This window comes from Tachysurus vachellii, chromosome 4 (genome assembly GCF_030014155.1).
Source record: "Tachysurus vachellii isolate PV-2020 chromosome 4, HZAU_Pvac_v1, whole genome shotgun sequence".
NCBI classification, from domain to species: Eukaryota; Metazoa; Chordata; class Actinopteri; order Siluriformes; family Bagridae; genus Tachysurus; species Tachysurus vachellii.
Window position 1 is genome coordinate 1,444,233 of NC_083463.1, and position 13,728 is coordinate 1,457,960.

Here is a 13,728-nt window from a genome sequence, read left to right on the forward strand (position 1 = left end):
GAAACCGTATTACAGCCTCATCCAAAGCAGCAAGTTTAATTTCCACCTCTTTGGACTGGTTACAGTTCATAGAAGTTGTAATCTGTGTCATCAAGCGTGTCACCGCAGCCTTTGCAACTCCACGTTGACGCTTGAGACACGTTTGTTGTTGCTCAGGTGTGGTAATTATATCTGAATCTTCCTCCATGTTGTCATTAATCTTCTTAATTCCTCGTGTTTGACTTTAATGTTACCCACAAAATGATAACATTAAGCTGGATATTTTTATTTACTTTTATTTGTTTATTCCTCTTGTGCAGAACTCACAATGCACACATACGTTGTTGCTGTAGTTTAATTTTCAGGATTTGTTGGGTTTTGTGACACATTTATATATGTGTGTGTGTGTGTGTGCGTGTGTGCGGTCAAACTGCAAAACACAAACAACTCAAATTACTAAACAGTATTGCCCACATAACCAAATGCAATATATATTCTACGAACATCTTGACAAACAATATAAAAACAGCAAACGTCTAAACAACATTAAACATATGCATTAGCATTAGCAATAGTTAAGACGCTTCGGCGCTAATTACAAATAGCGAACTAAATAATAACAATTCAAAAAATATCAATTCACTTAAACATAAATCACTCACCACGCTGGGGAATATATACAGTAGTTTTTTTTTTTTTTTTTTTTGTTTTTGTTTTTTTTTTAAACTGGAAATTTATACATGTTCTAACGAAGTTTAACTAAACAACATTGCTTTTCTCTCAGTGTCTTTTTTTTTTCTCTCACTAACCTTTTTTTTCTCTAAGCAATCCCATGAGCGCACCGTACTAGCGTCCTTAAAGGGGCAGCACCCAACAATAATAATAAAGATGATGATGCTGATGATGATAATGATAAGGATGATATTATTATTATTATTATTATTATTATTATTATTATGTTGTTGTTGTTGTAATCTACAGTCAACATTTCTGACGCGCCCCTATGACGCACAACGCTTTCATCCGGGTTCTGTGTGACGTGCGCACTTTCCAACATGGCGGCGTCAGGTGAGCTGAATGTGCACTAGTGGTCTGTGTGAATTTTGAGGAAAACTCAGAAAGCAAGTTTTTAAAACGCAGCTTTGTTTGGGGGGGAAATGCATTTATTATCCCTTAATGACGCTGAGCGGGGCGTTTGTGCTAAACAAACATTGTAAATGTGTTCTGTAAAGCCGGTGATCCGGTGCGGCGGCGTCGCTCTGTGTCTGTGTGTGTGTGTGTGTGTGCGCGCGCGCGCGCTGTACTGTGTGTCGTGTGTCCTGTCCTGTCCTGTCCTGTCCTGTCGTATGTCCTGTCCGTGTACACACACGTGCCGTTTTTCACTTTTATTCGCCTGTGAACTGAAACGTACGATTTAGTGCGCGGTGAAATGGCGTATTTCCGCGCATGCGCACTGCTTTTCCACGTGTAGTGCGCAGTGACTCCTCACTTACTGCGCGCCGACGTGTCTTTACGATCTGTAGCGAAGGATTAAACGCAGAATAGAAGAAACAGCAGACACGTACAAGCTCCTGCCCGCGGGTGAACACGTGCTGTAGTCATTTACACGTTATTAATCACACACCAGTTAACACACGAAGGCTCGTGTTCAAAATGGCTCACAGTGTCCACACAGACCTCATGTAGCTCTGTCTGCTGGCCTGTCACGTGACCGCCACACGTGTACACGAATCATAACTCGTTCACGTCTGAGGAAGAGGATTAAAGTCTCATTGGATCATTTATAAGACTTATAACGTGTGATTCTGTGCTGCTGGGGGCAATAAAAAAGTTCTGTAATGTCCTCTTTATTAAGGGTTTGTGTTTACGTCTTACGTACCTCTAACTTCATCTGAACCCGACAATGTTTACACACTGACCACGTGATCTGATCTAAAGTTATAGACTTAACGTCAACATTACAGTCACAACACAGATCCTGAGTTCAGTTGCTTTTAGTTTGTATGTTAGTTTTTTACCTCCTCTTTCTCCACACATCGAAAGTGACGTGACATACGGCTAAGTACGGTGACCCATACTCAGAATTCGTTCTCTGCATTTAACCCATCCAAAGTGCACACACACACACACAGCAGTGAACACACACACACCGTGAACACACACCCGGAGCAGTGGGCAGCCATTTATGCTGCGGCGCCCGGGGAGCAGTTGGGGGGGTTCGGTGCCTTGCTCAAGGGCACCTCAGTCGTGGTATTGCCGGCCCGAGACTCGAACCCACAACCTTAGGGTTAGGAGTCAGACTCTCTAACCATTAGGCCACGACTGCATTTACTAACCCTAGATGATGTAAGGAGATAGAAACTGTAGAGGGATGACTGTGTTCCTGATGTGTACAGTTCGATAGGTGAGTGTGAGACGCTCGCACGTTTCAGCTGGAGCTCAGGCAGCAGGAGGAGCAGCGCTGAGGTCATGACGCACGTCTGTAATTTAATCGTTTAAAACAAATTCTACCCTCAAAACTCCTTTCCATATTAATGACGCTGCTGACAAAAAACACAAACACGTTCAGACTGAAGCCTGCACAGTGACAGGTCTCTTACCGCCGCTTTTACGCATCGGCTCGTGATTAGCATTTGAAGTGTTTAATTAGAGAAATGCTGAAAAGATTAAACTTGTTCAGGACATCTTGATGTTGCTGTGACACCACTGGGCTTTTATTTTTATATGTATTATTATTGTTATTTTCTTTATTAAAAACTTTATTATTGTGAAGCTGGGCGTTGCTACAGTACAATGATGGTACAATGTTTTTTTTTTTATCTGTATTTGAGATATCAGGCACTTTATCGCGCTTCACTCACTGACTCGTGTTTATCTCTAAGTCCACATGGTTTAGAGCGGGTTTCGCTTTCAACGGCTAAACATTGTGACATTTACGTGAAGAAGAAGCCACTGTGTGTAAAATAATGAGTGAATCTCCCTGAAGTTCATCCTCCTTCTCCACCAACAGCACCTTTATTCCTCCTGCAAGCAAATTAACATTCATGATATAATAAAGCATTAACACAAACCTGCGCTAGTGTCAGAGCTGCTGTCAGACCAATAAAGAATCCAGACCTCAACACAACACCAGGGCTTTCTTTCTGTTTAAATAGTCATCTTTGTTTTGTTTTTTTCTTTCTGATTTTTGAAGCTAAGAAGACTAAGAAGAAGGGGAAGACTTTAACTCTGACAGACTTCCTGGCAGAGGATAGCAGTGCTCCTGGACAGCCGGTTTATCAGGCCGCAAAGCCCACGAGCTGGGCGGACGAGACCGAAGACCTGGATGGAGAAGGTGAGCAGGAGTTAAAGTATTTTAAAGAGCTATCTGTGCAGTTATAACTACAAGTGTAGCGTGTACGACTTTAGACCTGTCTGACTGAACAACCGCTTTTGTTTATTTATTTATTTTTTTCCTTTGGCCTGATTAGATTTTCTGTATCATTTCATACAGTTTTTACGTTTATGAGGATTGTTGTGTCCTCTAACACACTCCTCTCTGTCCCTGCAGTGTCCACTTCCTGGCACACCCCTGAGGATTCGTATCGTGCCCCACCCATCGATCGCTCCATCCTGCCCACGGCTCCTCGTGCAGCCCGGGAGCCGAACGTCGACCGCTCGCGTCTGCCTCGCAGCCCGCCCTACACCGCCTTCCTCGGCAATCTTCCCTACGATGTCACTGAAGAGTCCATCAAACAGTTCTTCAGAGGCCTGGCGGTGAGATGAGCGTAGTCTTCAACATTAATATACGTTCAGATGAATGTTTGTTCTGTTATAATGTCTCATAAACCACACACAGTTAATACACACAGCCACTGATTTTTAGGTCACACATTCTCTGATGTTACACCTTTAAGAAGCAAAACAAATGCAGAACATTAAACACTTTACAAATCTTATAGTTTAGGAAAGTTTATATCTGTAGTTATTGTGTTTCTAGACAAATGTAAGAGAATAGAAATGTGAATGTGTGTGTGTGTGTGTTCTCAGATCAGTGCTGTGCGATTGCCGCGTGAACCCAGTAACCCTGAGAGACTGAAGGGCTTTGGCTATGCGGAGTTTGATGATGTTGACTCACTGCTCCGTGCGCTCACACTCAATGAGGAGGTAGAATTACACTACACACACTCTTATTTACAGCAAGTTGTAGTGCTTTACATTCACTGCTGTCTGTCTGTGTGTGTGTTTTTGTGTGTTTGTGTGTCTCTGTGTATGTGTCTCTGTGTGTGTGTCTGTGTCTCTGTGTGTCCCCGTCTGTGTGTGTCCCCCTCTGTGTGTGTGTCCCCCTCTGTGTGTGTGTCCCCCTCTGTGTGTGTGTCCCCCTCTGTGTGTGTGTCCCCCTCTGTGTGTGTGTCCCCCTCTGTGTGTGTGTCCCCCTCTGTGTGTGTGTCCCCCTCTGTGTGTGTGTCCCCCTCTGTGTGTGTGTCCCCCTCTGTGTGTGTGTCCCCCTCTGTGTGTGTGTCCCCCTCTGTGTGTGTGTCCCCCTCTGTGTGTGTGTCCCCCTCTGTGTGTGTGTCCCCCTCTGTGTGTGTGTCCCCCTCTGTGTGTGTGTCCCCCTCTGTGTGTGTGTCCCCCTCTGTGTGTGTGTCCCCCTCTGTGTGTGTGTCCCCCTCTGTGTGTGTGTCCCCCTCTGTGTGTGTGTCCCCCTCTGTGTGTGTGTCCCCCTCTGTGTGTGTGTCCCCCTCTGTGTGTGTGTCCCCCTCTGTGTGTGTGTCCCCCTCTGTGTGTGTGTCCCCCTCTGTGTGTGTGTCCCCCTCTGTGTGTGTGTCCCCCTCTGTGTGTGTGTCCCCCTCTGTGTGTGTGTCCCCCTCTGTGTGTGTGTCCCCCCCTCTGTGTGTGTGTCCCCCTCTGTGTGTGTGTCCCCCCCTCTGTGTGTGTCCCCCCCTCTGTGTGTGTGTCCCCCCCTCTGTGTGTGTGTCCCCCCCTCTGTGTGTGTGTCCCCCTCTGTGTGTGTGTCCCCCTCTGTGTGTGTGTCCCCCCCTCTGTGTGTGTCCCCCCCTCTGGGTGTGTCCCCCCCTCTGTGTGTGTCCCCCCCTCTGTGTGTGTCCCCCCCTCTGTGTGTGTCCCCCCCTCTGTGTGTGTCCCCCCCTCTGTGTGTGTCCCCCCCTCTGTGTGTGTCCCCCCCTCTGTGTGTGTCCCCCCCTCTGTGTGTGTGTCCCCCTCTGTGTGTGTGTGTCCCCCTCTGTGTGTGTGTGTCCCCCTCTCTGTGTGTGTGTCCCCCTCTGTGTGTGTGTCCCCCTCTGTGTGTGTGTCCCCCTCTGTGTGTGTGTCCCCCTCTGTGTGTGTGTGTGTGTGTGTGTGTAGAACCTGGGGAACAGACGCATCCGTGTAGATATTGCAGATCAGTCCAATGATAAAGGTGAGTGTGAGATTAGTGTAATCACCAGTTTCTACTGTAAAGGGCAATATATTGTAATATTTGTTTACAAGTATAAAATAAATATATTTAAAACTCATTTATATAAATCCAAACGAACCCCTGTACAACAGATTCATTAATCGAATAACTTCCTTATGTGAACGTACTTGTAAGGAATGTGTTGTACTGGAGCTTCCAGTTGTACTGGAACAGGAGCTTCTATTAAACCGGTCAATAACATACAAATGTGCCTAGTGAGTACTGTATGTTACAGTTGTGTATACATTTATATAACTATAGAACATTCATTATAGAAATGTACAATATACACAATTAGGAAAACAATGAAATAAAAAAGTGGGTTTTCTTCCACAGAGCGAGACGGCGGTTCAATGTCAGGGCGAGATCGAGACCGTGGGCGTGGCGGTGACGGCGGTCCTGATAAGACGGATTCTGATTGGAGAGCTCGTCCCAGCGCGGAGCAGGATGAGGGGCCGCGCAGAGATGAGGGTTTTGGAGAGAGTGTGTTATTAATCCCACAATGACTCACACCATTTCTCTCCGTACACTTAGTGCTTTCTGTATCATTTATCCTTAATTTCTTTCTCAGGGTCACGTGATCGCTTCGACTCAGATAGGTTTCGGGATGGGCCACGGCGTGATGATCGCTACGGCGGCCGTGATCGCTATGATGACCGGGAACGCTATGACGACCGAGGGGGCAGGGACTATGACCGTGGGGGTAGTTGTAATATTTTAATAGTTCAATAGGCAAATATTTTTCATTATTATTATTTATTTTAGACTTTAATAAGTGTAAAGTAAACACATGGTCATGTGACCCACAGGTTACGACTCCCGCGGCGGAGGGGGGCGGAGGGCGTTCGGCAGCGGCTACAGACGCGATTACAACGATGACCGGCGAGATGGTGATCGCTATGGAGAAGAACGCTACGAAAGACGTGACGACAAACGTGAAGAGAGAGGTACGGAGCAAATATACAGTATATTTATATATATATTTAATTTATAATACAGAAATATATTGATGTTGTGAGGAATTGTCTCACTTTTATGAGAGATTGAGGGAATTGTGATTTCTTTTTTATTTTTTATTTTTCTTCATCAATAATTGATTGATTTTTTTTTTTTAAGCCTCCATTCAATGAGCCCTTGTATGCTGATTATTAATCATCGTTTACTTTTTTTTTCCAGCAGTTCCTACTCAGAGACCCAGACTGAACCTGAAACCTCGCAGCGTCCCAAAAGAGGAGGAACAGAGCGGGGGCTCGTCTCCTCAGGCGAACCCGAGCCGATCCTCCTCTATATTTGGAGCGGCGAAACCTGTGGACACGGCAGCCAAGGAGAGAGAAGTGGAGGAACGTCTCAAGAAGGAGCAGGAGAAACTGCAGAGGCAGCTGGAAGAGGACAAGCCCAGACCCCCAGACAGAAGACCTCGAGACCGGTGAGGACCAGGGGGGGTGGAGGGGGAATGTAAATGAACTGAGGGGTGGAGGGGCAACTGAGAGCACATGCAGCACAGTGAATTTGATCATATCGCTTGTTGTCACATGAACTCAACTTTCGTAATTCAGCATTTTTTTAGGAACAAAATTTTTTAGATATGTGTCAGGGTGTGCAAACTTTGGCACTCGACCATATTACTGACATTTTAGCAGCGACTCAATGTGTTTGATTGCAGATATTTTCTCAATCATTAACTACACAAAGTTGGTGTGGTGTATTTCAACAGAGACCCTGATCCTGTTCATTATTAGTTTACTGCTCAGTTACAGCTCAGGTGATCAGACTGTAGCTCACTGATGCCCCCTTTTCCACCAAAAAGAACCGGGTGCTGGTTCAGAGTTGGTTCCACTGGCGAACCTTCTAAGAACCGGTTTGCCTTTCCATCGGTTAGAGAGCATCACAGAGCCGAGTCTGACGTCACTGTATACGTGTCACGTTACACAGCAACGTTAGCGCAGCAGCGACAAACACAAACACATCAACAATGGCGGATGTTACTTTACTGTTAATGCTCATGGCTTTGTGAACCTACATTAACACCCAAACGTGGCGAATCCAACGTGTACGTGCAGCTCCATGTAATCTGTATAAACGGAGGTTGTTATCGAGAAAGTACATAACGTTATTTTATCATTAACACAGAAAAAAGTTAGCCTTAGCATGTAGCTACTTACTATCATGTGTGCTGATAATTGGTCATATTGCGGTAAAGTAAAAGTGTATTAAACATTAGTCAAATGCGCTAACAGTAGAACCGCCCACAGCCCCTAACACAAGCGGTTCTTAAGTCTAGACCAGCGACGTTTTGGTGCTACTTAAGAGCCACTTTTCCTGGTTCAGAGCCGGTGCTTTGGGAGTCAAAAAAGAAAGAACTGGTTCTAAATTAGGCTCCGAACCAGCACTCAAACTGCCCCGGGGGAAAAGGGGCATACTAGGTAATGTTATCCAGTGTCACTCTGAGCCTTGTGTAAATGATGTTGTCCCTGTGTGCAGGGACCCGAGCTGGCGCAGCGAGACGAGTAGCAGCGATCACGAGCACACAGCCAGTGAAGCTACACACCATGGAGGTACTTTAACTCTTTAACTCCTGTGTTTGTCCTTTTAATAACAAAACTTCCATATTAGCTTAAACAGAGAGTGTTTTAAATTTACAACATTTATATATATATAATATTTTTAGGCTTAATCACATAATATTTAAAAAAAAAAATTACTGCATTACAAAAATGTATTATACTGGATATTATATTTATTATATTATACTTATATTTTCATATTTTATATAGTTTTTTATATAGTTTATACTTTTTTATTTACTTCTTTAAAGAAAGAACGTAGCCTTTGTTAGTATGTAGGCCTGGGAAATTTATATATTTACAATGCTTACTAAAATATAATTAATATTATTTTATTGCTTTTGTATTAGTTGTTTGAAGAGTAAAAAAAAATATTGGTCGATCTTAATGCAAATTTACAACCGGCAAGTCGGTCGGACTTAAAGCGAAAAAACAAAAAACAAAATTTGAGTCGGTCCTAAATTGACAGAGTCGGTCGGGTTACGGCAAACAAGAATATTTTTACGGACGGCCTTATCTATCTCCTTTTGGTTTTGGTTTATTATTTTTTTATCCTAAATTGCATTCCTTTTATTTATGCTTATATACCGGACAGATGCAAAAAGCATTTCACTGCATGTCGTATGTATGTGTATGTGACAAATAATATTTGATTTGATTTCTTTATTTTATTTATTTTTTATTATTTTTTTTGCTTCCTGTTTTTGTTTAAAAGAAGAATTTAGCTCTGTCCATTAATCACTGTTCAACTCTGCACATTTAACTTAATGTTTATGTAATATTTATCTGTTTATTTGTTTATTTGTTCACTGTTGGATATTTACTTTTGTGGAGGTTTTGTTTGTATTTTGGATTATTTTTTTTGTTTGTTTCTTTATAAAGTTTCTTGGGCTCTATTGATTGCTGCTCACTGCTATATTTTAAGGCTTTTCTTTGGCTAAAGTGTGTGTGTGTGTTTTGTCTGTGTGTGTGTGTTTTGTCTGTGTGTGTGTGTTTTGTCTGTGTGTGTGTGTTTGTCTGTGTGTGTGTGTTTGTGTGTGTGTGTTTGTCTGTGTGTGTATTTGTCTGTGTGTGTGTGTTTGTCTGTGTGTGTGTGTTTGTCTGTGTGTGTGTGTTTGTCTGTGTGTGTGTTTGTCTGTGTGTGTGTGTTTGTCTGTGTGTGTGTTTGTCTGTGTTTGTCTGTGTGTGTGTGTTTGTCTGTGTGTGTGTGTGTGTGTGTGTTTGTCTGTCTGTTTGTGTGTGTGTGTGTAGGTTCTAAGCACCATGAAATTGAGGATTCAGAAAATAAAGTGGATGAACCCATCTCTCCTGGGTCCCGCGCTCCATTGTCCCCCAGTCAGGGAGCTCTGCCGCTGAAGGTGATGCCTGCTCCTCCGCCAAAGGAGAACGCCTGGGCAAAAAGGAGCACAGGGGGCGGGGCTTACACCACAACTTTAACTGCAACCAGCAGCGGTGACGTAGCTCACAAGGGGAGCAGGTGAGAAATCTCATTGACGTCCTCGATATTTCGTCATAGATTTTAATTTGCATTAATTTTATTTCTTTTTTTTCTTCTTTTTGCAGCTCCTCAAGTTCAGACGAGCATGTATCTGGTAAAGGTCCGAATGCCACGCCCACAGAGCACAGAAATGTAGCTGAACTAGCAAAAGATTGTGTCCTTATGGTGTGTGTGTGTGTGTTTAGATGAGAATTGGTTGGACGGTGTAGGACGGGAGAAAGGCGTGTCTCAGGGACAAGGGGGCGGGGCAGTGAGAGGAGCAGGGCGGGGTCGAGGAGCTGACCGTGGAGGAGGAGATGGACCTAACAAAGACAGAAGACAAGATTTAACAGACAAGTGAGATCACACACATACACACACACACACACACAGAGAAAATTCAAATTGTCTTGTTTTAATTTCTTTTTTTTATGTTTTTATATCTACATATTTAAGTTTTTTACATGATTGTGTTTTCTTGTATGTTTTTATTTACTTGCTTGTGCTTTGTTTATTTGACTTGCTTGTATGTTAATTATGTATTAATTTACCTGTTGCTTCTGTGTTTGTTTATTTATTTCTTATGTACTTGCTTAAGCAATTATTTCATTATCTTCATTATTCATGATTATGATTATTCATAATTATTTCATTATCTTCATTATTCAATTATATTCATTATATTTACTTTTTATTGTCTTGTTGTTATTTATTTGCCTGTGTTTTTGATGCTTAGGAAGGAGAGCAGGCGAGAGCCCAGACCTGCACCAGAGCCAAAGAAGTTTGAGGATACTGTAGCTCCGGTGAGTCCTGTACATCACCTACACCACCCACCATCCGTCCTGTACATCACCTACACCACCCACCATCCGTCCTGTACATCACCTACATCACCTACACCACCCACCATCCGTCCTGTACATCACCTACACCACCCACCATCCGTCCTGTACATCACCTACACCACCCACCATCCGTCCTGTACATCACCTACATCACCTACACCACCCACCATCCGTCCTGTACATCACCTACACCACCCACCATCTGTCCTGTACATCACCTACACCAACTACACCGCCCACCATCCGTCCTGTACATCACCTACACCACCCACCATCCATTCTGTACATCACCCACATCACCTACACCACCCACCATCCGTCCCGTACATCACCTACACCGCCCACCATCCGTCCTGTGCATCACCTACACCACCACCAGCACCTACACCACCCACCATCCCTCTTCTACATCACCAACACCACCACAGAACCTACACCACCCACCATCCATCCTGTACATCACCTACATCACCACATCTACCAACATCTCCATTAAAAATGGATTTAAAAGATCTTTCTTCTTTACTTGTTATACTCATTTTGTGTCTTTTGTTGTAAACCATTTTTCCATCAGAAATTCAGCTCAGCCAGTAAATATGCTGCTCTGCTGATGGACGGTGAGCAGGCAGAGGGCAACGATGCTGGGGATTAAACAAGAAGAAAGAAAAGAAGAGTGTAAACACAAATGTGGATAATATTGAAATAAAATAATGATCAAATCCTTGCTGAGACTTTGGTTCTGCCGGGTTTCTGCAGCGAAGGTGATGATAGACTGAGGAGAACCTTCACATGAGTTCTCTGAGCTGTTCTTTAATGTTTATTCAAATTTTCTAAAAGGTAATCCAGCATTTGATTAGTTTTAATTAGCAACAGTAAATAACAGCTTATACCCATATAGGGACTCATACATGCATTTAGGGATTGAAAAATGATTAATTTGCAAGTCATTGTTATAAATAAATTTGAAAGTATGTAAAAAAAAAAAAAAAATGGTGTTCAGTGTGATGTGTTGTGTTGTGTCTCTGGACTCACTTCATTTATTTTGTGTCCAGTTTGTATTCACACTTGACATCAGACAAGTCTCTGGTTTTCAGGGTTAAGACCTGAAGCCCAGTTCAACATCTGGCCTGCCTGACTGGCTTGTTAGTACAGAAGTGGAGCGGGTCTGATGTGTCTCGTGGGCTTTCACACGTGAAAGCTGTCGTGTGGAGCAGGAAGGTGCATCATGGTACTCAACCTGAGGATACCTAGAGGTTCACCCGCAATGGAAATGTGCCGTTGTCCCTGTGAACGTGATGCAGCTGTTACTTGAGTCAGGAAGTAAAGTCACCTGTCACTATCTGATTATAACGACATGTCTGGTTTAAAACTAAACGTAGACCTAGAGACGCTGAGGGACACCGAAGAGATGAACTGCCTAACTAACTGCACATAACAGCACCGAAATAAATTAAATAAATAAATAAATAGTGTAGTGATGTCATGAACACAGCTGCACCAGTGTGTCTGAGAATCCAGTGCTGAACGTAAAGTCACTCGGAACACCTACAGTGGCGCTCAAGTTTGTCAAAGCAAGAGTAGATGAAAGACTAATTTCATTCTTCCTTTTCATGTTTCATTTGTTTATCATTTTTTTATATTAGTCATATTTTATAACAAAGGAAACGTCCTTCGACTCAGCGTTCCTGTTTGGGAATAGTGATTCGGGACCGTCTCCTCGTCCCCGACTTCAGGAAGCGATGTCACATCAACATCATGTCTCATACCTTTAAATGTGTTTACACAAATATCAGCTTTCGATCAACATACAGATGGTACATCTATAAAACCACTTCACACTGCGGTCTTTTACGTGGTTCCTTCAGTCAGAGAGAACTGAACACTTTAGATTATATCGAGTGTCGTGTGAAAGTTAATCCATCTGTTTCTCTGAGTGACTCTGAGGAGATCTCATGCTGCATCCCTGTAGCTTCTGGAAGCTGTTCTTCTCACTGTGTGTTTAGATGAAGTGATGATGGAATGTAAACCCGACTGTGAAGAGGCGCTCGGTTAAATACTTAAACAAACACCTGGAGCTGGAGGTTCTCTGTCATTCCTGTCCCTTCTCTAGATCAGCTTCAGCTTTACCAACGTGGCCTGCAGTCTAATCCAGACTCAGAGACCAGTGAACAGATTATTTCTGTAAACTTTAATTCAATGTTTGAACAATTTTCTCTTTAATTTGTTCAGTAAGTCTGCAACAGGAGCTTTATTACAGCTGAAAATTCCTGAAAAACAGGAATTTCTGAAATCAGGAATACTTCTGAAATATTATTTTATTAGTGAACTTTTACTACTACTACTACTACTACTACTACTAATAATAATAATAATAATAATAAACTTTATTTACCATCTCACAGGAACAGTTACAATACAAAAATGTCTGTATGGACTAGTTAAAAAAAAAACCTTAAGAACTTTTTTACGTTTGGCATTAAAAACCCTGTCTTGATTATGTTCAGGAAAAAAACAGTGATTTTATATTAAAAGCAATCTGAAAATAATTCCATTTCTGCCCAAAAAATCTATTTTATTAATTATTTATTTTTTTAATTATTACTTTTTTGTACAAATTGTGGTTTTAATCTGAACGCCACATCCAAGAGTTCATAATATATATTTTTAATAATTTCTTCATTGTTTTTGTTCAGTTTCTTTTTTCCCTTCCCTTTCTCTCTCTTTTTTCCTTTATTGCTGACAAAATCCCTTAAATAAGTAAACAGTCTTTAAAATGTGTCTATATTAAGATTGTTTTAATAAAGTATCTCAGTGAAGATGACCGAAATGAGTGATTTGTGTTTTCACGCTGGTTGACAGGTGTGTGTGTGTGAGTGTGTGTGTGTAAATGTCTGTTGTGTGTGTGTGTGTGTGTGTTTGTTTTACGCTCCTCTCATGCTGTGTTGCTGCTCAGTGGAGGTCTGAGAGACCTCACAGAAATTATACAGAGATTTTTACTTTACAAGTTGTCATTATGGTGTGTGTTAGAGTCGTGTACTCGAGTACTAGAGTCGTTTACTGTATTAATGACGAATATAGTGTATTTTTAATAATTTACACCACACTACAAATGACTAATTTGGAAAATCTGAGTGACTCGGCATGTGTGTTACAGTAGAATACTGAGTGACTCTGCGTGTGTTTGTGTTTGTGTGTCTGTGTTTTACAGTAGAATTCTGAGTGACTCTGCATGTAGGTGTTTGTGTGTGTTTTTGTGTGTGTGTTACAGTAGAATACTGAGTGACTGTGTGTGTTTGTGTGTGCGTTTGTGTATGTATCTGTGTGTGTGTGTTACAGTAGAATTTTCAGTGCCTGTGTGTGTGTGTGTGTGTGTGTGTGTGTGTGTGTGTGTGTGTGTGTGTGTGTGTCAGTTACTCTGAGCCACTG

The 13,728-nt window shown here is 42.5% G+C and overlaps 1 protein-coding gene across 4 annotated transcripts; it reads left to right on the forward strand.

Annotated features, from left to right (window-relative positions):
• The first annotated feature begins 954 nt into the window (after positions 1 to 954).
• On the forward strand, positions 955 to 11,031 carry eif4bb (eukaryotic translation initiation factor 4Bb). 4 transcript variants are annotated; one of them, XM_060867359.1, is made up of 15 exons: positions 955 to 1,047; positions 3,173 to 3,313; positions 3,530 to 3,735; positions 4,009 to 4,125; positions 5,323 to 5,377; positions 5,753 to 5,899; positions 5,988 to 6,119; positions 6,226 to 6,363; positions 6,593 to 6,842; positions 7,898 to 7,971; positions 9,232 to 9,457; positions 9,544 to 9,578; positions 9,664 to 9,814; positions 10,194 to 10,260; positions 10,877 to 11,031. In XM_060867359.1, the coding sequence occupies exons 1-15, from the start codon at positions 1,035 to 1,037 to the stop codon at positions 10,952 to 10,954; spliced, it is 1,830 nt and encodes a 609-aa protein (XP_060723342.1). In that variant the 5' UTR covers positions 955 to 1,034; the 3' UTR covers positions 10,955 to 11,031. The 4 variants fall into 4 exon arrangements, with proteins under 4 accessions (XP_060723342.1, XP_060723346.1, XP_060723344.1 ...); XM_060867363.1 differs by having other exon boundaries at positions 9,544 to 9,572; XM_060867361.1 differs by having other exon boundaries at positions 6,596 to 6,842.
• Positions 11,032 to 13,728: the final 2,697 nt, after the last annotated feature.

Coding starts and splice junctions, on each gene's coding strand:
- eif4bb (XM_060867359.1), top strand. Junction 3,736..4,008: donor AGTTCTTCAGAGGCCTGGCG/GTGAGATGAGCG, acceptor GTGTGTTCTCAG/ATCAGTGCTGTGCGATTGCC. Junction 4,126..5,322: donor CGCTCACACTCAATGAGGAG/GTAGAATTACAC, acceptor GTGTGTGTGTAG/AACCTGGGGAACAGACGCAT.